At 36.5% G+C, this 25,985-nt stretch overlaps 1 protein-coding gene across 2 annotated transcripts; it reads left to right on the top strand.

Annotated features, from left to right (window-relative positions):
- Window positions 1-179: 179 nt before the first annotated feature.
- On the top strand, window positions 180-25,396 carry rbl2 (retinoblastoma-like 2 (p130)). Of its 2 annotated transcripts, XM_067378998.1 has the most exons (22): window positions 180-506; window positions 1,252-1,382; window positions 3,933-4,133; window positions 4,308-4,372; window positions 9,916-10,044; window positions 10,187-10,347; window positions 11,683-11,747; window positions 11,846-12,017; window positions 12,120-12,283; window positions 15,405-15,517; window positions 15,616-15,719; window positions 15,868-16,005; window positions 16,094-16,258; window positions 16,936-17,032; window positions 17,139-17,369; window positions 19,467-19,723; window positions 20,111-20,287; window positions 20,692-20,763; window positions 20,843-20,945; window positions 21,645-21,859; window positions 22,327-22,491; window positions 22,573-25,396. In XM_067378998.1, the coding sequence occupies exons 1-22, from the start codon at window positions 369-371 to the stop codon at window positions 22,744-22,746; spliced, it is 3,237 nt and encodes a 1,078-aa protein (XP_067235099.1). In that variant the 5' UTR covers window positions 180-368; the 3' UTR covers window positions 22,747-25,396. The 2 variants fall into 2 exon arrangements, with proteins under 2 accessions (XP_067235099.1, XP_067235100.1); XM_067378999.1 differs by lacking the exons at window positions 180-506; window positions 1,252-1,382; window positions 3,933-4,133; window positions 4,308-4,372 and adding an exon at window positions 8,964-9,099.
- The last annotated feature ends 589 nt before the right edge of the window (window positions 25,397-25,985 follow it).

Here is a 25,985-nt window from a genome sequence, read left to right as displayed (position 1 = left end):
ATCAAGGGGAAACGGCATATTAAAGTCAGAAAGTGGGCGGGACCTCCACTTCCGTGTGACAGGCTCTACGTACAGACTCGAATTCCCTTATATTGTTACGTCAAAAACGCTTCGTAACTCTTCGTTTCGAACGCGTCGGTACGCACTCAGCGTAACTCAAATACAGCAGGAGTGAGCTGTCAGTCAAAGGACATTTAAATGGCTACACTGTGCAGAACTGTACAGTCGCTCGCGCTGTCATGAAATAACTTCATTCTTTTTTCACTCCCGTTCATTTAATAGCGGTTTGCTTTCCTGCATTTCTCGTATTGCAAACAAAGATTTAAATCACTCGTATATAAACATCTACGCACGAAAAGCCCCCAAAAATGAGCGAGGAGGAAGATACACTGGTGAAAACTAGGCATGCATTTGAAGATCTGTGTCGAGCTCTGAATATGGATGAGGAGTCGAGTAACAGGGCATGGAGGAGTTATGAAAATATCAGCAAAAATTACACTCTGGAGGTAAAGTGAACTCGGGCCCAGTGCACACATTTATATTCGTAAACATTCAATGATATTCACGTGAAGTGACATGTTAACCACTTATTTTTGTGTTTAATGTATTAAGTATGTGCTTCCACATGTCGAAGGATGTTTACATGTGTGAATGTGCATATTACGCATTTGACATGAGTGCAGAATGCGCGTGAGGGGTGAGCTGTGACATCATTGGCTTTATCTGAATGAACACCTTTGCAGCGAGATCATTTCAATATTGTGTGTGGGCTACAGTAAGGACTAGTTGAGCTTTTGGTTGTTTTAAGGTTGATACATAAAAATGAAATGCATCTGCAGCACTAATGTCCCCGGTGTCACCTTACTGTGGAGAAGAAACATTTCAGCATCACTGTACCATGCTGCAGTGATAGAATCAAACAGTAAAAGCATGATTTTCTGTCATAAACCATAATATTTTTATAGGCATCCCAGAATACAATGGTATTTTTTTAAGGTTGGTCAACCAGGAAAGGTTTTTCTATCATCTTCTTGCAACATTCTAGCAACGTTATTTTGTGGTTGGAAAAAATACAACAACATTTCTGGAACATTAGTATGTGATTCCCCCCAAAAAACAACCAAAATGGTACTAAACACTAACATTAAACTAACTTTGAGTTTACTAAGTAGCTATTTTAACATAGTAATACGTTTTTGTTAGTGTCAACATATAATTTGAGCTAACTCTTCATGTTATATTGTGTCTCAGGGTAGTGACCTGCACTGGTTGGCGTGTGCTCTGTATGTGGCCTGCAGGTCTTCAGTGCCCACTATAGGTAAAGGCACAACGGAGGGCAACTACGTCTCTCTGACCAGGATACTGCGCTCCTCACAACAGAGGTCTGTAGACATATTGACTCATTCTGACATTATAGATAGATAAAGCAGGCACAGCTGAACAGTTTAGCTATTGTTGTGCGTACACGCAAACATGATGTTCCCAAGACAACTTAAAGATCAGCTGGGGATTTAGAGAGCAGCATTCATCTGGCAATGAGCTTGTAGCTTCTTACAGCTTATAAGCCAAAGAGACTCTATTGAATATATACAGTAGAGTTCTAATAGTAAAAATAGTTCTAATATAAGGTATTTTGTATTGTGATCTTGGACTATATACAGTATATGTATGGGTAAATATTTAAAAACATGCACATGTCTTATTTCTTCCCATAATTAGAGGAAATTAAAGAAAAATATATATTTTGCTTACATAAAAAGCAAGACATTTGTGACATTATTTTCATGATATTTAAGGACATGCCGCTGGCCTCCAAATACACATTACTGGAAAAAAAAAAAAGCAAGAAAGAAAAAAAGAAAGAAAGAATTCACAATAAATAATTCACAAAGTTTTATACATCATAGTGATATATGTTGTATTCCATTTAATTCATACAGATCTAAACATTGAAAAACAACAATGAGAATCACAGATACTTTGTACAGTAGTATAGTATAGAGTATAGTATACTGTTGTGTAGTGTAATATAGTGTGGTGTACTACACTACAGTCTATGCACTAAACCTGTTTTTAGTATAGTATATATAGTATAGAACAGTGTAGTATATTATAGTGTAGTATAGCATAGTGTAGTACAGTATAGTATAGTATATATAGTATAGAACAGTGTAGTATATTATAGTGTAGTATAGCATAGTGTAGTGCAGTATAGTATATATAGTATAGAACAGTGTAGTATATTATAGTGTAGTATAGCATAGTGTAGTACAGTATAGTATATATAGTATAGAACAGTGTAGTATATTATAGTGTAGTATAGCATAGTGTAGTACAGTATAGTATAGTATAGTATATATAGTATAGAACAGTGTAGTATATTATAGTGTAGTATAGCATAGTGTAGTACAGTATAGTATAGTATAGTATATATAGTATAGAACAGTGTAGTATATTATAGTGTAGTATAGCATAGTGTAGTACAGTATAGTATAGTATAGTATATATAGTATAGAACAGTGTAGTATATTATAGTGTAGTATAGCATAGTGTAGTACAGTATAGTATAGTATAGTATATATAGTATAGAACAGTGTAGCATATTATAGTGTAGTATAGCATAGTGTAGTGCAGTATAGTATATATAGTATAGAACAGTGTAGTATATTATAGTGTAGTATAGCATAGAGTAGTGCAGTATAGTATAGTATATATAGTATAGAACAGTGTAGTGTAGTATAGTGTAGTATAGCATAGTGTAGTGCAGTATAGTATAGTATAGTATAGTATAGTATACTGTAGTGTAGTGTAATATAGTGTGGTGTACTACACTAAAACTGTTTTTACCATAGTATAGTACAGTATATTATAGTATAGTGTAGCGCAGTATAGTATAGAACAGTGTAGTATAGTATATTTAGTATATCATAGCATAGTGTAGTGCAGTATAGTGTAGTATAGTAAATTATACTGTAGTGTAGTGTAATATATTGTGATGTACTACACTAAACCTGTTTGTAGCATAGTACAGCATATTATAGTATATATAGTATAGAACAGTGTAGTATAGTATAGCATTGTGTAGTGCAGTATAGTATAGTAATGCATAGCGTAGTGTAGTGCAGTGTAGTGTAGTATAATACAATATAGTGTAGTGTAGTGTAGTATAATACAATATAGTGTAGTGTAGTGTACTACACTAAACCTGTTTTCAGTATAGTATAGTATAGTACAGTATAGTGTAGTGTGGTATACTACAGTATAGTGTAATATAGTATAGTGTAGTGTACTACACTAAACACTATACTACACTTTTTAGTATAGTGTAGTATAGTGTATTATAGTATAGTGTAATATTATTTAACATTCTCAGCACACTCACTAATTTCAGCTAATTAGGAGCTTTGTCTGGCCAACCACTTCTTATTTTCTTTTCTTGACCATGTTAACCTTAAATTTTAATATTTGTTTGAAGTGAAATCAAAACAACAATTACAAACCAATAAATAACAAGGTGCCAGTTGTCAATCAATTATTATTAATTAATATATCCCTTATATTTTAATTATTCCTTATATTTTAATTTTATAAAAAAAAAATGTAACATATATAATGTTAGGATTTCTGGATTGATTATTTTGAACTCAGTTTAAAAATTGTAATTTAGGGGACATCAAGGCAATTCCAAGAAAACTGATGTAAACTTTGATTTTTGTGAAGAAAATTGAAGAATAAAAATTCTAATTTCTAATAGAAATTAGAATAAAAATATATAATTATCTTCAATAGGCATGATGTACCCTATATTGAATCATGTGCAACAAGGACTCATTAAAATAAAGTGTTATCATAATTTCTTATTATATTTGGACATGAGTATTATTGTAATGATACATATACTGAGGTTTAAATAATATGATTATTCCTTCCAGTCTGATCGAGTTTTTCAATAAAATGAAGAAATGGCAAGATATGGCCAACCTGCCCATTGAGTTCCAGCAGAGCACAGAGAAACTGGAGAGGAACTTCACCGTCACGTCTGTCATCTTTAAGAAATATGTGCCCTTATTCAAAGATATCTTCAAGGCGCCCACTGATGAATTACCCAGAACGCACAGAGGCAGGAAACAGAGGTACTTGAACCTGAACTTCCCACTGCATTTTATAATGTGAACCACATGCTCATATGATAAATAACCTCAGGTTAGGTCACTACTGTAGTTCACAGATAATGTGTGAACAATCAGTTATTTCTGCATATGGATCAGATTTGTGTTTGTGCTGACTGACACTTCCTGTGTCCTCAGACGGCATCCCTGCACTGTCACTGAGGTGTTCAATTTCTGCTGGATCCTGTTCATACATGCCAAAGGTAAAAAATTGCCTTACATTTTCTTCATTTAAAGGGCAATTTTCTACATTTTTTCCCCCTGATGTCTACTTACAGTACAAATTTCAGATTAGTAAATACATTCACGCCTTCTTATAACTCATAATTGGAACACGGGAACTCAAAATTTAACAAAAGCTTCAACCTCTCCCTTTTGCTTGTTGTGATGCTATACTGTTCAAAAGTTTGGGTTTGGCATGATGTTTAAAAAAGAAGTCTTTTCTGTTCACAAAGGATGCATTTATTTGATCCAAAATAAAGTAAAACAGTAATATTGTGAACTATTATTACAATTTAAAATAACTGTTTTCTATTTGAATATATTGCACAATGTAATTTATTTCTGTGATCAAAGCTGAATTTTCAGCATCAGTGTCACGTGATCCTTCAGAAATCATTCTAATATGATGATTTGATACTCAAGAAACATTTATTATTATTATCAATGTTGAAAACTTCACTTTTTTTCAGGATTTTTGATCAATAGAAAGTTCAAAAGAACAGCATTTATTTGAAATCAAAATATTTTGTAGCATTATAAATGTCTTTGCTGTCATTTTTGATCAAATGAATGTGTCCTTGCGGAATAAAAATGATTGATTGTACATTCAACAACCATAAAATGGCAGCAGTATTAGTAATACTTAAAAGTAATTAGTGAGCTTTTAACGTTTTTGCTACTGTACCTTTAAGAATTCTGTATGTAAATGATCTGCAATTATTGGTAGCCTCCACATACTGGGACAGTTTTTGGCATTTTTTTATATTTTCAGCCTGTATCTGTAACAGATACTTTGATGCTTTTTTTTTTTTTTTTTATAAATCCCAACTGAGGGTAGAAAGGCTGGACAATAGGGTGACATTACAGAAACTAGACATGTACATTTTCTGAAGAAAATATGATTGGTGCTTGCCGTGGCAGTTCCAAGGGACTTTTGCATGAAAGCTAACTTAAAAATCTATGCAATGTTCTGATGTTGATATATGGCATGTTCATGTTGTTATACAGTTGCTAGGGTCCTCTAAATGGTTGCTAGGGTGTGGCTTCACAGTTCCTATGGTGATACTTACAGATTGGTTTTCAACCAAAACAAAAGAGCCAACCCCCGGGTCTCTATGATGTTGTGGTGCTGAGATATGGCTTATTCATGCTACAGTACGGTTGCTAGGGTGCTGTAAATAGTTGCTAGGGAGTGGCCAGACAGTAATCAATGTGAAATGAATAGACTGGATGTGTGTCAGAATCAAAAGAGCCAATCCCTGTGTCTTTATGATGTTCTGGTGCTGAGATGTGGCTTATTCATGCTGCGGTGCGGTTGCTAGGGTGCTGTAAATGGTTGCTAAGGTGTGGCTAGACAGTGATCAGGGTGAAACTAGTTGACTTGATGTTTGTCCGAATCAAAAGAGCCAATCATCATGTCTTTGCGATGTTCTGGTGCTGAGATATTGCTTATTCATGCTGCTAAATAGTTGTTAGGGTGCTGTAAATGGTTGCTAGGGTGTGGCTAGACAGTGACCAGGGTGAAACTAATTGACTGGATGTCTGTCCGAATCAAAAGAGCCAACCTCTGTGTCTTTATGACGTTCTCGTGCTGAGATATGTCTTATTCATGCTGCCACACGGTTGCTAGGGTTCTGTACATGGTTGCTAGGGTGTGGTTTGATAGCTTCACGATGATCTTGAGATATTGATTGGTTGCCTCAGTAAAATGAGCCAACCATCATGTCTCTATGACATTGTCTGCGTCCGGTATCGCATACTAGGTACTATTACTATCGTCTGAGTAGGTACTAGATTTGAATATGAACTTACTTTGCGACCCTTAAAAAAGTATGTTCTATATTCATGGGAAGTATGAAAGAAATCGAGGTGTACTACATCCGCCATGTTGTCATTATCATGTGACCTACCATCGTCAGTTGCATCGCTTCACTGCCATTCATAAATCCTCTCCCGTGGCCTTATGGGATAGTAAAGTGTCCATCGAATGTGCTCTTCAGAATCTCACCAGAAGTAGTAGGTCATCTTGGGACTTTTCGCCTACTGTTTTTCGAATTCCATGTATTCAGACACACATACTATTTTTTTGGCGTACTGAATTTTGCATACTGTATAGTAGGGAATTATTAGATTTCGGACACAATGCCAGAGTTATGTTAAATACAAAATCCCTATGCGAATTACCATAGTAGGAAAAACACTTCCTGCACATTTCCTGTTTTATGGGCAGTCCTTTCACCATAGTATGTCTATGGGTCAATTTTGGGCAGCTCTCACGCCACAGGGGTAAAACTTACACCCAACTGAACGTTCACAAAGACCCGCCCCTTTCGTTACTGTTGCTATGTCCAACAAGCCATGCCACTCTCACGCCACACATCATGTTCACTGACAACGCGTCATCAGACAAGACAGAGCAGGTTACTTTTGATATGAAACAAAGTCTCAAATTTCAATTTTTTAAGAAATTAAAACAATTAATACCATTTTGTGGCACTCTAATGTTTTGTCACAGATCGCTGTAGCGCCTCAGTTCAGTCGGCTCGTGAACCGATCATCTCTTCCTAGTTAATTTATAGCATCAAATAAACATGAATGAACATCAGAAGGAATGTTGTTTTAACTGCGGAAGGACATCAGTACCACCATTTTTCAAGTTCAAGTCCATGACGTTAATCTTCAAATGTGCTAACCCACATTTCCCACTATGACTCAAAATGTATCCCAATGTTAAATCTATGGGATTTTTCACCCGCTGTGCGAACGTCGTACACTCGATTGCTTATAAAAGTAATAGCACACCTCTCCTCAATATTCCAGGCGATTTGACATTCATCTCATAGCTTATTTGCAATCGAGAATGGAAGAGATGGAGAAAAGTCCATACTGTGCACAGAAAATCAGAAAATCACAACATATGTTGGACGTGATCCTTATGTTATGAAGAGAAGTGATTTTTCTACTGAATTAAAAGACTTGACGGCCATTGAGGAGGTAGTTGTAGAGAATGTGAAGCTGCCGTCACGCCGTGTTGAGTTCTAGTCTGGTTTGTTTATATTGTGCTGCCTTTCTGTTTAGCTTTGTGCAGTATGTTTGATTTTCTGTTATGATTGTGAATATGAGAATATGGGAAGTGAATATTTACAAAGACAACATTAATACTACAGTTATTACAAAGAAATGGATCGACTTCTGTCAGCTTGTTGAACACATTTTTTATTTGGACATTTTCTACTATATGATGGCTGAAGCAGCAGCGCGTGACACTGTTTTCATGATAATCAGATCGACATTGTGAATGGAATTGAGACTTAAGTGAAAACACCAAATGATCATACAATGGGATAAAATAGCTTGTAAACGATACCATGAAGAATGCTAATATTTAACCAAGTCAAAAAAAAAAAAAAAAAGGTAACCAGGTATCCATATTAATTTCAGTATCAGCAGACGCAAAACGCTATTAAAGGCGTTCTAAAGTAAAAAAAGACGATAAAACTTACGTAAACGATAAAAGCTCCTTGTGGTTTCTCGGTTTGATCGATTTGAGCAACCATAAATGACGCAAAACATAGGAATTTAGAGTTTGTGATAGTGATTCATATGTAAAAAAATCACTTCCTGCCCTCCAGCCGCATTTCGTGCCACAGCAATGACATCATGTGCAAACAACCTATTCATGGGTCTATGACAAACAGTGCAGGATGAGTTACGCGCCAATGTTTTGTGCAGAAGAATAATAATAAGTATGCAAGAGAACAATAGCGATGCTTCGCAAGCCCCAGTAATTAGTGCTGAAGAGATTAGCAGAGGAAGAGGTAATGAGGAAGGAGGAGCTGCAGTGGTTCCTCCTGCAGTGTCCCTTAACAGGGTCGTGCGCTGTGGAGCGTGTCTGACATAAGGACAGGCGGTCATTGGCTGAGAGCGCAGATAGCTTGATCATGTGACCTGTGCTCATTATTTGGGCCTGTGCAGGCATGTTTGATTGAGTCAGAGGCCATCGGGTACAAAGCATTTCCTCACATAGACATATGAACACATGCACAACACATCTGCAGAGTAATTTATTTAATGCTTTGAGTGAATGTGGCGTGATGAAAGGATTTATTTTTGCTGTTTGTGTTCAGCTGCAAGATCAGACATGCTGAAATTGTTTAAACCAAAATAATGTGTGTGTGTGTGTGCTTGTGCTTTTATATATGTATATATAGCATGTCTGATTTTCATCTTTTATTTATTTATTCTTTTTCAAGTAATCGTTCCAGACAGTCATGAATATTCATTTGTCAATAATTGTTTGATCATTAAAGCCGTGCTGCAAAACTGCATGTCCTTTAGTTAACAATGTATGAAGCTCAAACCTAGAGTCAGCATTTCTTTTTATAACAGTGTTTTGAGACATTTTTGGAAGCCATTCTTAAAAAGCAGAGTGCATGAGTGCCTGCAGCAAAGCAGAAGAGCCCGGCTGAGCGCATTATTTCCTCATGTGCAGCGTGCGTCACTTAACATAGCAACCAGCCTACATGACAAGTCAGGGCTTGTCTGTGTTTGAGTGAAGCTCAGCAGGCCACTGGGCAGATCTGTGCCCCTCTATATCACGTCCTGGAGGAAAATCCCTCATTCTGCAGCCCTCCATGTAGGGACAGAGCCTGCTGCTGTTTAAAGATGCAAAGTCACATTATTTGAGGAATGAAATGAGAAATATCATGTAAGTACCAGTGCAGATCAACTCAGTTTATCTTAACTTGACAGTTTTTATTGTCCATTGCAAATCATTGGTATCATTGTGCGTTAGTATTTTAATACAATTTAGAAAGTAAAATGAATACTTTTATATAAAATGTAAAGACTGACAGGTCTTATTGTGCATTGTTCATTTTTGTTCTGGGCTGCATGTGGCATGAATGCAAACAAACGGCATCCAGTTATCATCTTGGAAAATAATCTTTAAAATCAAAATGGATATTTTGCATGCAAGAGTATGCAAAAATGATTGTTACCTTCATAGCTCACATTGCATGCAGTGAGCCTTAGTTTAAAACTATATATATATATAGATATAGATAGCAATGTTATTATATAATGTACAGACAGTGCTTTCTTTGCTTCCTTTTTTATTGTAACTATTGAAATGAATTAAACTGAAATTATAAATCTAAACACTGTGGTCAGGCAGCACATGTAGAATTTTTTTTTTTTTTTTTGCAGGCTTTTCCTGTTGTTGCATTAGAGCTGGGCCACCTGTCTGCTTGATATATAAGTTTGTAGTGTGATCGGCAGTGTTTTCCTGTTGAACACAATTGTTCTTAGTTTATTTCTGTAATAAGTTTGAAAGATTGTTTAGTTTTATTTCATGAAACAAGTTCTTACCAAACTACACTTTTAAAAAGAAAGGCTCAGGGAGACCCAAAACGTTTTATCATTGTATGTCATAAGAACCCCACCATCCATTCGTTTTTATATACTTCGATGTCATGTTTAACTCAAATTATTATTTATATTTTATGTCTCCTCTCTCCTGTAGGAAACTTCCCAATGATCAGTGATGATCTGGTGAACTCGTATCATCTGCTCCTGTGTGCTCTGGATCTGGTTTACTGCAACGCACTTCTGTGCTCTACTCGTAAAGATCTGCTCAACCCAGCCTTTAAAGGTCCCACACACACACACTTTCATAACTATAGCATTCATTCTTAAAAACCAAAATGAACCATGTCTTGTGGGATCAGTTGTCCAGACAGTCGGAGATCACATAAGGTCAAACAAACATTGGTTTGTGTGTGTTTTGTGCACAGGGTTGCCTGAGGACTTCAACAGTAAAGATTATAAGCCAGGCCCAGGCTCATTATGTTTCATAGAGCAGCTGTGTGAGCTTCATGATGGTCTGGTGCTGGAGGCCAAAGGAGCAAAGGAGCATTTCTGGAAACCCTTCATCAAGAAACTCTTTGAGCGCAAGGTACTGGAAATACAGTCGCCTTTAGGCCCTGATATACTCGCAGTGATTCTTTTTCGTTCTTCGTTTAGGGATAAAAAAAAACAAGAAAGAAAAAAAAAAAGAAGAAGTTGCACCAGCTCTGCAATTCAACAACCCAGTCAAGAAAAGTCACGTCAAGTTTATACAATATATTGCTTTAAACCAAACAGCTTTACAGTATTAAACATGTCACTGTTGCTTTCAATTATATTTATACTTTCATTTCTACTATAAGCAGCTCTCCAGTGTTTATGTTTTCACTTGTGGACATCTAACCTCAATGAACTCAACAGAGAAAATGAACCAGAGAATCGTCACTGACCAATCTTAATTCAAAGGTGTTTACCAGCCGAAGCGAAATTTTCCTCCAAAAATAGATAATTGGCCTCTTTTTTTTTTCTTTTTTTTTAAATGAAGTCACATCAGTTCATTCTTCGATTTGGCTTGAAGTATATCAGGGCCTTTATGATATATGTCAACACATCCTCTTCAAGTTTGAAGTCAACATGATATCCTAAAGGGACACTTCCAACATTTCTCACTGAATAATCAGTCACGTTAAATATGTTGCAAATTATATTTCATGATGTCTTTTTAACTGGCTTTAAAGGTGCCCTAGAATCAAAAATTGAATTTACCTTGGTATAGTTGAATAACAAGAGTTCAGTACATGGAAAAGACATACAGTGAGTATGTCTATGTTCTAATTCTAAATGTTGCTAATGTACTGTTAAATGTGGTTAAAGTTACCATCGTTTATTACTGTATTCGCGGAGACAAGAGCCGTTTATATTTCCATTTTTTAAACACTTGCAGTCTGTATAATTCATAAATACAACTTCATTCTTTGTAAATCTCTCCAACAGTGTAGCATTAGCCTGCTAGCCACAGAGCATAGCCTCAAACTCAATCAGAATCAATGTAAACATCCAAATAAATACTATACTCACAGGAATCGCTGCATGCGTGCAGCATGAATGACGAACATCTTGTAAAGATCCATTTGAGGGTTATATTAGCTGTGTGAACTTTGTTTATGCACTGTATTATAGTCAAGAGTTCGGGGGGCAGGGAGCAAGAGATTTAAAGGGGCCGCAGCCTGAATCGGTGCATAGTTAATGAGGCAGTTAAAAAATTAATTAAAAAAAAATCTATTGGGTATTTTGAGCTGAAACTTCACAGACACATTCAGGGGACACCTTAGACTTATATTACATCTTTTGAAAAGACGTTCTACAGCACCTTTAAATGGTATTATAATTTTCTTTATTATTTCTTTTATTGACAAAATTTGCTATTTTTTGTTTTCTGTCACAGGTTTTGAAAGGAAAAGAAGACACGCTGACAGGATTTTTGGAGCCAGTGAATTTTGGTGACAGTCTGTAAGCATCTCTTTTCAGTTAATCACGTAATCCGCATAAAGCTTCTTAAACATTTCTCTTATAGTTTACAATCTCCTCCTCTCTGTCTGTTTCTAAAGAGCTTCTCTGAACCGTGTGTATGAGGAACATGTGTTATCATCCGGTTCTCTGGATGAGAGAATATTTCTGGGAGAAGCAGCCAGAGAAGACATTGGTACCCCAGGACCTTGTTTATATGAAGGGTTAGAGAACCAGGAACAACCGACCAACCCCCTACAGAACTCTATGACAGTATGCATGTCGTACAAACATAAACAATTTAATACACATAAAATTAATTCTCAACAATGAACAATGATTTTATTTATCAATAAACGTGTGTTTGTTTCACAGGCATCTGCTCTGAAAGTGTGTACTCCTTTGACAGGAAGGAGGTACGTCCCGGAGAGCAGCGTGGGTACTCCCGTTTCCATGGCGATGCAGAGTGTGGGCCGTCTTCACACGCTGCTGACAGGATTCAAATACAGACCCAGCATGAGACTAAGAGACATATTCAGGTAATCCCAAGCTAGGTTTTTTGTTAGTCACAATCTGCAACATACACCCAAGTACAATAGTTAATTAGTTACATTTATATAGTGCTTTTCTGGGTACTCAAAGCACTTTACATATGGAAGGGGGAATCTCCTCAACCACCACCAATGTGCAGCATCCACCTGGATGATGCGACGGCAGCCATATTGGGCCAGAACGTCCTCCTCATAAGAAGCAGAGCACCTGAATTTACAGACATTTCACTGGATTCACTGCAATCACAGTTCACTGAAAACGTTTCACTGGAATCAGATGGAATGTTTTGTAACTGTGATTCCAACAAACTTCACAAATCAACAATACATTGTGTCCAGTTAATCGTGGTCTCACTAAAATAACCAGTGTAGGTCAACTGTGATTACAGTTATTCCAGTAAACTATGATGATAGTCAAATGTGATTCTAGATATTCAGGGAAACTTCCTGTGATTTCACTTAATTGTCAACTGTTAACTGTGATTCAGTGAATCCAGTGTATTTTGATGACAGGGATTCCAGTTATATATGATACAAGTGAATCCAGTGAACTGTGATTCAGTGATTCCAGTGTATTCAGATGACAGTGATTCTAGTAAAATGTGACACAAGTGATTCCAGTAAACTGTGATTCAGTTATTCCAGTGTATTCTGATGACATTCCAGTAAAATGTGACACAAGTGATTCCAGTGAACACAAGTGATTCCAGTGAACTATGATTCAGTGAATCCAGTGTATTTTGATGACAGGGATTCCAGTTATAAATGATACAAGTGAATCCAGTGAACTGTGATTCAGTGATTCCAGTGTATTCTGATGACAGGGATTCTAGTAAAATATGACACAAGTGAATCCAGTGAACTGAGATTCAGTTATTCCAGTGTATTCTGATGACAGACACTCCAGTAAAATGTGACACAAGTGATTCCAGTGAACACAAGTGATTCCAGTGAACTATGATTCAGTGAATCCAGTGTATTTTGATGACAGAGATTCCAGTTATAAATGATACAAGTGAATCCAGTGAACTGTGATTCAGTGATTCCAGTGTATTCTGATGACAGTGATTCTAGTAAAGTATGACACAAGTGAATCCAGTTAACTATGATTCAGTGAATCCAGTGTATTTTGATAACAGGAATTACAGTTATATATGACACAAGTGAATCCAGTGAACTGTGATTCAGTGATTCCAGTGTATTCTGATGACAGGGATTCTAGTAAAATATGACACAAGTGAATCCAGTGAACTGTGATTCAGTTATTCCAGTGTATTCTGATGACAGACATTCCAGTAAAATGTGACATAAGTGATTCCAGTGAACTATGATTCAGTGAATCCAGTGTATTTTGATGACAAGGATTCCAGTTATAAATGATACAAGTGAATCCAGTAAACTGTGATTCAGTGATTCCAGTGTATCCTGATGACAAGGATTCTAGTAAAATATGACACAAGTGAATCCAGTGAACTGTGATTCAGTTATTCCAGTGTATTCTGATGACAGTGATTCTAGTAAAGTATGACACAAGTGAATCCAGTTAACTATGATTCAGTGAATCCAGTGTATTTTGATAACAGGAATTACAGTTATATATGACACAAGTGAATCCAGTGAACTGTGATTCAGTGATTCCAGTGTATTCTGATGACAGGGATTCTAGTAAAATATGACACAAGTGAATCCAGTGAACTGTGATTCAGTTATTCCAGTGTATTCTGATGACAGACATTCCAGTAAAATGTGACACAAGTGATTCCAGTGAACTATGATTCAGTGAATCCAGTGTATTTTGATGACAGGGATTCCAGTTATAAATGATACAAGTGAATCCAGTAAACTGTGATTCAGTGATTCCAGTGTATCCTGATGACAAGGATTCTAGTAAAATATGACACAAGTGAATCCAGTGAACTGTGATTCAGTTATTCCAGTGTATTCTGATGACAGTGATTCTAGTAAAGTATGACACAAGTGAATCCAGTTAACTATGATTCAGTGAATCCAGTGTATTTTGATAACAGGAATTACAGTTATATATGACACAAGTGAATCCAGTGAACTGTGATTCAGTGATTCCAGTGTATTCTGATGACAGGGATTCTAGTAAAATATGACACAAGTGAATCCAGTGAACTGTGATTCAGTTATTCCAGTGTATTCTGATGACAGACATTCCAGTAAAATGTGACACAAGTGATTCCAGTGAACTATGATTCAGTGAATCCAGTGTATTTTGATGACAGGGATTCCAGTTATAAATGATACAAGTGAATCCAGTAAACTGTGATTCAGTGATTCCAGTGTATCCTGATGACAAGGATTCTAGTAAAATATGACACAAGTGAATCCAGTGAACTGTGATTCAGTTATTCCAGTGTATTCTGATGACAGACATTCCAGTAAAATGTGACACAAGTGATTCCAGTGAACACAAGTGATTCCAGTGAACTATGATTCAGTGAATCCAGTGTATTTTGATGACAGGGATTCCAGTTATAAATGATACAAGTGAATCCAGTAAACTGTGATTCAGTGATTCCAGTGTATCCTGATGACAAGGATTCTAGTAAAATATGACACAAGTGAATCCAGTGAACTGTGATTCAGTTATTCCAGTGTATTCTGATGACAGACATTCCAGTAAAATGTGACACAAGTGATTCCAGTGAACACAAGTGATTCCAGTGAACTATGATTCAGTGAATCCAGTGTATTTTGATGACAGGGATTCCAGTTATAAATGATACAAGTGAATCCAGTAAACTGTGATTCAGTGATTCCAGTGTATCCTGATGACAGACATTCCAGTAAAATGTGACACAAGTGATTCCAGTGAACACAAGTGAATCCAGTGAACTGTGATTCAGTTATTCCAGTGTATTCTGATGACAAACATTCCAGTAAAATATGGTACAAGTGATTCCAGTAAAATGACACAAGTGATTCCAGTGAAATGTGATTCAGTGATTCCAGTGTATTTTGATGACAGAGATTCCATAAAAATGTGAAAATGTTTGCAGTGAACTGGAATTCTAGTGATTGTGATTGCAGTGATGTTTGCTGTGCACTGGAGTCACTGATTTTTTCTGTTTAAAAACCACAGATCTTGTGTAAGAGACCCCAGTGAGTCCATAGCTGCCAGGCTGAAGGATATGTCAGAGATTTTTCTTCAGAATTATGAGGGAACAGGAGAGGAGAACAAGAATCTGGCAAGAGGTGTGCATTTTTTTTTATTTCTTTAATGTGTAGCAAATTACCGTTCCTACAATTCCCTAACATTGATATACAAATATTTGTGGCATCTTGTTCTACAGATGTTGCAGTGAAGTATTTTTGCTTGGCTGAGGCACTTTATTACAAATCACTGGAAGTGATCATCAACCAGGAGAAGAAAAGGCTTGGAGATGTGGACCTGTCTGTAGGTTTCATATTCAGTTCAAACATGAATCACACAATGTGTCCTAAATAAGTCATGAATGTAATGTACACCTTACTGCAAAACTACTGAACATTAGCTGCACACTTGAGTTAATTATGTATGCTTATTGTTATATCATGTGTCTCAGAGCATTCTAGAGCAGGACGTATTCCACCGGTCACTGATCGCCTGCTGTCTGGAAATCGTCATCTTCTCATATAGACCACCGGGAGAGTTTCCCAGAGTCCTGAAAATCTTTGACCTCCCTGCTTATCACTTTTACAAGGTAAATTAATATAGAGAGATAGAAAATAACCATTAAAATTGTATGCATTCATTCATAAGAGTCAAAAGCCTCTCTGTCTCGCTTACAGGTGATTGAGGTGTTGGTACGGGCAGAGGAGGGTCTTTTCCGGGAGGTAGTCAAACATCTGAACCATGTTGAGGAGCAGGTATTGGAATCCTTGGCATGGAAAGGAAACTCCCCGCTGTGGGAGAGCATCCGAGAGGCCAAGAACTGCGTTCCAGCCTGCCAGGAGGTCAGAACAACATAACTGCTTATGACCATATAAACATAATCAGTGACTTTCACTTGTGAAAAAGAAAGTACACATTAGCATACTTTTAAAAAGAGTGCATAAATAATTTAAAACAAAATACTTAAGTGCTGACACTTATTTGCTGACACTTATCTACATTTATCCACTATTTTTAAACTTTTAATAATCTTGACAAAACACATATCGTTAAACAAGTCTGAGACCCAAGATTCCATATTTGGCCACTGTGTTTTGATAGAAGTGATACTGTAACAGACATATGTTAATTTGTGACAAGAGAGAGAAAAAAAATAAGTGTGTCACCCAGTGGCTATTTTTGGTATAGCATCTAAAATATCTCACAGGAACCTCTATTTTTGTGATATGAACTTCAAATTTGGAACTCAACTTGGTTAGACATATAGCATTGATTTTCTAGGTGTTTTAGAGTCCAAATCATTTTGTAAAATCTATATTTTGTATAAAATTAAAAATGTTTAGTGCGTTACATTTGCTTTACAGTAAACTTAAAATATATAAATTTTAAGTCTAATTTTGAATAACGCACTATAGTTAAAATCATAATTGAGCACTTTACATGTGTATGTGTGTTAGTCAACACATCTAAATGAATGATATTATGAGGACTGATATGAATAATCATATGTATATGACAGGTAATGCCTCCTCAACACCTGGAGGACGGTTCAGGAAGCAACACACACACTCCCAACAAGAGTGAGTTCAGCAGTAATATCGCAGGAGCAGGAAAAGGTGACTTACTTTGAATGAAACTGAACACATGGTGATTTATATAGACATTTATTGAAACAAACAAAAATGTTCTTATTAGAATATGTTGTTTCTTTTCCTCCTTCAGGAGTTTCTCCATCCCCTACGTCTCTCCATGACCGCTATAGCTCGCCCCCTACTGGCACAGCCTGTCGTCGCCTCTTTGTCGATGGCGAAACAACCTCTGAGCCTTCTCAACCTGTCAAAGTGGCCCAACAATCTCTGGTCAGCCCCATCCCAGCCGGACAGACTGTGGTCACCATGGCAACGGCTACTGTCACAGCAAACAATGGCCAGACTGTCACCATACCCGTTCAAGGTGCAGGACTAGACTACAGCAAACACTAAACCAAATGTTAAATGTTGAGCAAGCAGTCTCATTGGGTATGGGATCAGAAGAGGCAATTCAGCTTGTGTCATGTAGTAAATTATGTGATTGCTTGCAGATTGCATGTAAAGGACCTATCAGCCTGTGCCATCTAGAGTTTCATGGCTGAACTAGATATTTTAATCATGACAACTCTCAAAATAGTTTTTAGCATGTTAATGAATATGGCAATGTTAATGTATTTGGTCTTAGCAGACTAGATCTGTTATCTGTTAGTTTGCCTAATATATGTGGGTGTACTCTGTGTAATTATTATGTATATATAAATACAAACACATCCATGTATATATTTGAGAAATATTTACAAGTATGTATTTATTTATATTTTATATTATATATAAATATTTTATATTTATATATATTATATATAAATACATTTTTTGTACATAAATATTTCTCTTAAATATATACATTAATTTGTGTGTATTTATATATACATATTCACTACACACATTACTCATACATATATTATACAAACTCAAACTTTTATTTTGTATGCGATTAATCGCGATTAATCGTTTGACAGCCCTAAATATAATATAATATAATATAATATAATATAATATAATATAATATAATATAATATAATATAATATAATATAATATAATATAATATAATATAATATAATATAATATAATATATGAGCAATATCACACTCGTAGCCGTGCAATATGGCTCTGTATCAGCATGGCTGTGATTCGGCCGTAGGTAATCACAGCGTGCTGATATACAGCAATATCGCATTGCTATGAGTGTGATATTGCGGTTATACAACAGTTCAATGGCACAAGTATATAAATAAATAAGAACCAACAAGGGATTGTCTCTAAAAACACTCTTTTGTGAGGAACTACTTCCTTCCGCTACAGATTCAAATCTCCAGTTGACAGTTTAACAGTTGAGCCCAAGTCTCCGTTACTAATTCTAAAACATCACTTTAGAACTAGTAACGAATTAACATTAAGTCGCTTCTTTGAAACTCACTGTAACATGTAGAGTATTATGAGAGAGAGATCACCTGAGCAAGTGCATTACCTGCATCTAACTGATATTCTTCAGGTCAGTCTTATATTCATAATCACAAAATCAGTTTGAATGTCCGCTGAGAAAAGCGATATCTTTGTCCTTTTAATGTTTAAGGGGATTTCCCATGACAGCGCTAGTCAATGCATTTGTCAGTTGAGTCTTGTAAGATGTTGTTTAAAGTAAAAACAACAACCTTGTTCACATCCTTCAGTCCCTTTCAAAATAAAAGTCTTTGTGACTGACTCACTCATAAAGACATTCTTTGCCACCTTCTAATGGCGTAATAATATAACTTTCACTGAAGTTGAAACCACAATCATTAACGGACCCTTTCTCAATACCAAATATGGCATGTTATTTATATAAAATATTATTTATTGAACATTAATATTTAAATGAACAACAACAGCCATTATAAGAACTACAATAGGAAATAAACACAAGCAAACAGTTCAGTCAAACGTACAAAAGCAGCGCTCTAGAGTTAGTGCAGGATTTAAGTTCAATGTAAATATAAAGTTATGAAACTTAATATAGCCCTTAAGCCAAATCGCTTAGCTTTGGAACAAGTTTAATAGTTTAATAAGACCAAAAATGTCCTGTTTGATATACACAAAATTAATTATATCTCATGTTTAACCACCATCTACATAAGAGTCTCTGGCAAATTCCCGAAGCACTGTATGAGATGAAGCTGTTCTTCATGAGCGCTGCATTGATGACCTGGAGCTCACATCTGTGAAAACGTCTAAACAAAAACTACATTCTCTTAAAACTGCATTCTGTAGTATCTGTAAAAATATGGTGGACTTGCTTGTCTGACATGACACTCACAGTGGAAAATAAATTACATGAAAATATTGAAATGTTTCTGTTGTTAATTTCGTCTTATAACAATGCTGAAAATACAGAATATAAGATTTTACCAACATTTTATTTTGATTACAATTTTTATTGTACAATATTTTTATAATTTAAATCTCTGTTTACACTGTTTGCAGGAATAGCAAATGAGAGCGGCGGCATCACATTTATCCCGGTGCAGGTGAGCGTGACGGGTCAGAGTGGGGGGGCTCTGCCAACCCTCAGTGCCCAGGCTTTGACGGGCACCCTGACCGCCCAGCAGCTGACGGCAACGGCCACAGGCACGGTCCAGAACAACCCCAGCCCTGCCAAACAGGACAAGAAGAACCCTCAGCAGGGAACACCCACCAAACGAGCACAAAAGACCGGCTCTCTCTGCCTGTTCTTCCGCAAGGTACAGTGAGATCTGTCTTTATTTAACCCTGTAAAGCCCACTGTATCATTTTTGACATGCAAATTTCGAAGGTCTCTAAATTATCAGCATGATCAAAACTTTGCTGTTGGACACATGCCTTCTGTTGACTGATTAACAATACTTTTTTAGAAAATAATTGTACAAACATCCACGTTCAGTTCATGGTTCACACCTTTTTTGCTGTGAAATCTTGATTTACCGACTCATTGATTTACATTATAAAGTATCAGAATTTCATCTTACGTTTGACCATATAAATATCAATAAATTTAAAAAGACAATTTCATATATTAGTCTTTGCCAGGTTAAATCATTCATATCATCAGACATTATTCAACCGGAAATAATGCCCCTTTCCTCCATCAGGTATATCACCTCGCTAGTGTGCGTCTCAGAGACTTGTGTGCTAAACTGGACATCAGCGCAGATCTGCGCAGGAAGATCTGGACATGCTTTGAGTACTCATTGGTGCACTGCACTGACCTGATGATGGACCGACATCTGGACCAGCTCCTCATGTGCGCCGTCTACGTCATGACTAAGGTGTTTGTGTCATTTATCATACAAACATTATTAATAAGTATGTCATTAAAGGTACGGTAGGCAATGCTTTCATGAACACTTTTTGTTATACTAGTTGAAACTCTCTTCAGAGACTCTTCAAACTCTATCTTCTGTGGAAGTCTCAGGACCTAAAAATGGCTGACCAATCATTGTTATGAATAGTTCATCTATCATTCACATTTAGGCATTATGTAAAAATGGGGCAGTCAAATGTTAATGAGCTCAAAATCATCAGAAACAAGTCAGTTTTGTAGCTTTGTTTCATTAAATGCTCTAGTGGACTGGAGAGGGAGGTTTGTGTTACAGCATGTCAAACTTTTATTTAAAAAGTTCATGAAAAATGCCACAAAATGGTCACTTTAACTGTTTTGTCCATTGTTCAGGTGACGAAAGAGGACAAGTCCTTTCAGAACATCATGAAGTGCTACAGATCTCAACCTCAGGCCAGCAGCAGTGTGAGTGTAACTTCAGTCTGTGTGTAAAACAGTGATAAAGATGATAATGGTATTAATGAAGGTGACGATGGTATCTCAGGTGTACAGGAGTGTGTTGATCTCTGGGAGGAGAAGACGCCACTCAGGAAACAGTGAAAACACCCACAGACAGTGCTCACCCACCGAAGGAGCACAAGAACAAGGTAACACATGTTTTATAGAGCTTTCGACACTATTATGTGACTACTCAGCTATTTTGGTCGTACTGTAATTTACATGCCCACAAAATTGCATGATGTGGCCGCTTGTCTTCATTGTGCTAAAACAATGCAGACAGTGCAAATAAACACCACTATCAGCAGAAGCAGTATTTTTTTTTTCTTTCATCATTTTTCAGTAGTTAATGTAAATTATTACATTTCATAGATTTTCTCAGTTTTAATTACCAAAAAGGGGGTACCTCTAGTATTAAAATTGTAATAAAATGGTAACTTTCAAAACTTTTGTGCACATTCACTCATTAATGAGAAGTTATTGATCAGACACAACATGGTTTTAATTGAAAAATATATAATTTTGACTGTTTCATAGGCATACATGCAATGTTGTTGTACTCAAGTCTGGAAAAGACCAGATTTGGACTCATATCAATCTCGCGTTTGAGTCCAAGACCTTAATTTCAGGACCATTTGGGCTGAGCTGGTCTCGATTAGTCATAGAAAATATGTTCTTGGACTTGGGCTTGAGTCCGAGTCAGAGTCTGGTTTTGGCCGTGAATCGAGCACAACAAAACTGCTTACATTCTACCAGGTCCAAACAGACCTGAAAATGCTAAAATCGTATGCAGGCTTTGAATTCATTATGATTGTTAAAAAGAGATTTCCTGTTTTTGTGCTGTACAGCCAGCGGTGAGAGCAGTCCCGTGTCCATGCGCTCCAGCAGTACTCTGCCCATTCCCCAGCCCAGCAGCGCCCCCTCCACCCCGACCCGGGCCCCCGGGGGCCCCCAAGAGCAGGAGGAAGAGAGGGGAGACCTCATCCGTTTCTACAACCACGTCTACATCAAACAGATCAAACCGTTTGCTCTGCGTTACTCCAGCAACTCACCGAAAAATGGGGTGACTATTGCCTGTCTTGTGTATTGCTGTGGTCTAAAGTCAAGATCAAGTCGAATCCACAACAGTGGACTCGAGACACTGCTATTAACTACAAAGAACTGCCTATTAACCATTCAGAACATAGCAATTACTCAGGGGCAGTGCTGGGGAAGTTATTTTACCAAAAGTGATGCATTACGTTACTCCCTAAAAAAGTAACTAATTGTGTTACTTAGTTACTTTTTTTGTTACATTACTTTTGCCTTATTTTTTCTCATCCGGGCTGGGCTGTTTGTTTGTTTGTTTGTATAGTTCCAACCAACATTCGCAAACAGCCATAGGTGGGGGTCAGGACCCCCTATCTGATGGTTGTCTCCCCTAAAAATATAATTAAAAACCATGTAGTGTATTGTAATAATATAATGATATGTACTTAAAATAATTGTGTAAGTGCAGTATAATATCTGCAGTTGTGTGTGTGTTTGCAGGCTGAAGCTCCTCCCCTCTGTCCGTATCCGTCACTCCGCATTGGCTCTCCACGCCGGGTCCTCCTGTCCCACAATCACTCCATCTACATCTCTCCACACAAAACTGGCAGCCCAATTTCTCCTCGAGACAAGATTTTCTACTACGTCAGCTCCAGCCCATCTAACGTAAGAGCAACACATTCCTGTAAAAGCGTTTCCTGTTCAGTTTAATCAAAATGCAGTTCTTAAACAATTTATCACTTACAGCGCCTGCGAGAGATCAATGTCATGATCCGTACGGGCGAGACGCCCACTAAGAAGCGAAGTATCGCCCTGGAAGAAGAGCAGCAGTCTCCCGCCAAAAGACTCTGCCAGGAGAACCAGACGGCCCTGCTCAGACGCCTACAGGACGTGGCCAACGACCGCAGCTCCTCCCACTGATGTGTCCACAACACCCGAAAGATACAACCAGCCCAAAATACATCGATTCATTTACCCAAAGCCACTCAAACATGCCATTTATATTTAAAGGAATAGTTCACACCAAAAAAAAAACCCTCATTATTCTGTTTCTTAATCTTAATTCCCATGACTTAATAATTAATTCAAGCTCAGTTTCTATTAATTAATTCCCTTGTTTGAGGTCAATCATGGCATTGTTATAACTATTTGTTCCCTCGTTTTAATTTAAAAGCTAAAAAAATGGCCGCAATTTAACTAAAACAAGGGGGCAAATTAGTACCACGATTTACCTAAAATGAGGAAATTAATTAAGAATTTGTTCCCATGACTATTAATTTATCACCAAGTTCTACTAATTAGTTCCCTCATTTTAGGTCAATCGCAGCCATGCTGTACTAATTAGTTCCCTCGTTCTACGATAAAGGTTATGCGCATTTATATCAAAACGTTTTTTATTTTTCTTCTTCTCACTCATATGATGCTTTTTAATGTTTTCCTGTAGTGTGTGATGTATCTGTTTGTGCATGTATACAATCTACAAAGCTCACAGTCTTCCACAAAGTGATTTATTCTAGTGAACACTGATCCAGACCTGCCTAAAATTATACAAGTCCAGATATTACTTCCCCAAACGATCACGTCACAATGTAAAATATTGGCATAATGCCCACCCAAAGGCATATGCATAGAAAGAATACAAAGCTTCATTGAATTATAGTGTTGTCGCCATGTCGTGGAGACACTATTGTGTTTGGATGCAAAAGCAAAACAGCTGTATTATTCATGCCAGGCCAGTAGGTGGCGATGTCACTTTGTAAAGAAACACTACGTGCCTGTAGACTGAACAGGTAATACACATGCACATGACCGTTTTCACAAATTAACGTTTTTGTTACATGAAGATAATAACGGTATTGTTTTCAAAAACTTGCAGTTTGAATCATGATTTTAAAAAGTTTGCATTTTCAGGCCCGAAAAACGCTGTTTTCATATAAATTAATGTCCAAAATGCATTTCGATCGATCGGCTTGATCATTTTGAATGTCTGCGTTTCAGAATCCGCCTCAGGCTTGAACTGATACGGTAATACTGATGAAATGATTGTGTGTTTACAGTTGCTTTAGAAAGTAAGGGCTGTTACATTTCCGACACACGCTTGAGGTGTTGTTCCAATCACAAGTTTATGCACTGGCCAATCAGAGCACTCTGAGCTTTTCGGAAGGAGGGGCTTTGAAGAAACCAGTGCGTTTCAGACAGACTGGGAATACAGGAGCTGTTATAATGGACAGCATTTCAAAAATAAAGTGTTTTTGAACATTAAAGCATGTTAACTTATTCTATTACACTCTATAAACAAAATAACGAACTTTTAAAATAGCATGACCCCTTTAAAACTGAATAAAACACCAACGATAAAAATGGTAAAAATAACTAAATAGGTTAGCTGATGACCTTAAAGTCCATATATAACACCGTCAGTTCATACTCTCAGACAAGCAGATGCGATGAAGCCTGTTTTCCTGTTAGTTCATGTGACATTCGACATAAAGCCTATTTACCTTAAAATGAGGGAATTAATTAATTAATAATAATTCACAGCCACAATATCTTGTTTTTTTCCCTCTGCATATCATGTGTGAGGCTTCTTACCATCCTTTGGAAAACATCTATGTAAAGATTTGTCAAAATATTTTAAATCTCAAAAAATGCTTGGCGAACTCCCAATTAAATTACATATTTCAAATCAGCAACGAAATTCAATATGAACCATCCTATAAATGTTGTTGTAAATAGCATTAAAAAAACATTTTACCTTTTTCAGGCTAGACGAGCCAATGCGCATGTGCAGTCCTATGCGCGAGTCTCAGGTTTCTATGGGAACCGGAGCTTCTGATGACAGCTGCAGTGACGCATTGACTTTATCGATCAGCGATTGGCTCTTTTTCTTAACAGGTGGGACGTATTGTACGTTGCAGCTTCTCCCATTCATAAGTGAACTGTCTGGTCGCAATCAACCAATGACATTCAGCTCAGATATTTTTGAAGCTAAAAGAGTATTTTATAGACCTAGACTTTGCTTAAAAGGCTCGGATGTGTCATAAGACTGAAGGAGATTTGAAGCACTTAACAACAGATTTGTTTGCAAATCTTGCTCTGAGTTTACCGTGTGTGTTTTATAAAGAGTTATTTTTCATAAAGAGTTTTATAATGTATAGTGTCAAGAGATGTATGTGTCTGTGGATTTGCTGTCTTGTTTGTTTGTACTGCTGGTTTATATATTTATGCTATTTTTCTAACTTTAGACAAATAACATCAGGTAACAATCGTGTTAATAGTAGATGGCGAGTGCTTGACGTCGTATTTATTTTGTTCTCTGCATGTATTAGATGTGTTAGAAACTTATTTCCTTTTCTGTTCGGAAAGGATTTTTTTAGTAGTTTATGCTTGTAAACATAAGAAAACGTTTCCTTCCTTCATTTCTGAAAAAAAAAAAAAAAAAAAAAGATGTGTGTTTGTTGTAAGTGCCTTTTCTCCTGGACCTTTTGCCTTTCCTGATAATCTCTGTGCTTTACTCTATCACAGCAGCCCAGCATTAAATTATGATCCAACATTAATAAAATAATAATTTAAAAAACCCTCAAGTTGTGGTATTGTAGTCTACAGCAAGTCAGTGAGCCAGGCTGTAACCGGATTCGGGAAATTACATCATTAAAAGTGTAGTGTCATGGAATTATTTACATACTATTATAGTATTTATATTTTGAATTGTGCTTTTGTAATTTTTTATTCATTTTTAATATTTCTACTGTATATTTTTTTCATTTTAGTTTTAGTAATTTTAGTTCTTCAACATATTTCAGTTAGTTGTCAACATTTCTCATTTCAGTTTAAGTCTAATGTTTGTTTTATATCAGCTTTATTTCAATAATGAAAAATATTTTCAGTAGTTTTACTTTTAGTTAACAATAACAACACTGTGCCAGTGAGATTTTATACAGAAGTTCAATAAACAGTTAAAATTTGACCACTTTTTCCCAATGATAATAGATCCAAAAGAAGCTAAAGCATCAATCCTTGCGGGTCTCTGAGAATCACACAGACCGAAACAGCATATCTGAGTGTAGAAGATGACAACAATCTCTCCGTCCTACTCAAAGACACTAATAATGACAAATTTACATACAAAAGGCATTGTAATTTTTGTTTTGATTATTAAT

This window comes from Chanodichthys erythropterus, chromosome 24, assembly GCF_024489055.1.
Source record: "Chanodichthys erythropterus isolate Z2021 chromosome 24, ASM2448905v1, whole genome shotgun sequence".
Classification (NCBI taxonomy): Eukaryota; Metazoa; Chordata; class Actinopteri; order Cypriniformes; family Xenocyprididae; genus Chanodichthys; species Chanodichthys erythropterus.
The sequence above is the reverse complement of the archived record's forward strand: the minus strand, read 5'-3'. Positions and strand labels throughout refer to the sequence as shown.

Excerpts from the sequence above, each read along its gene's own strand:
- rbl2 (XM_067378998.1), top strand. The coding sequence starts at position 369 with ATGAGCGAGGAGGAAGATACACTGGTGAAAACTAGGCATGCATTTGAA. Across the intron at positions 15,518-15,615 it reads GAACAAGAATCTGGCAAGAG|ATGTTGCAGTGAAGTATTTT; the intron begins GTGTGCATTTTT and ends CTTGTTCTACAG. Across the intron at positions 15,720-15,867 it reads TTGGAGATGTGGACCTGTCT|AGCATTCTAGAGCAGGACGT; the intron begins GTAGGTTTCATA and ends CATGTGTCTCAG.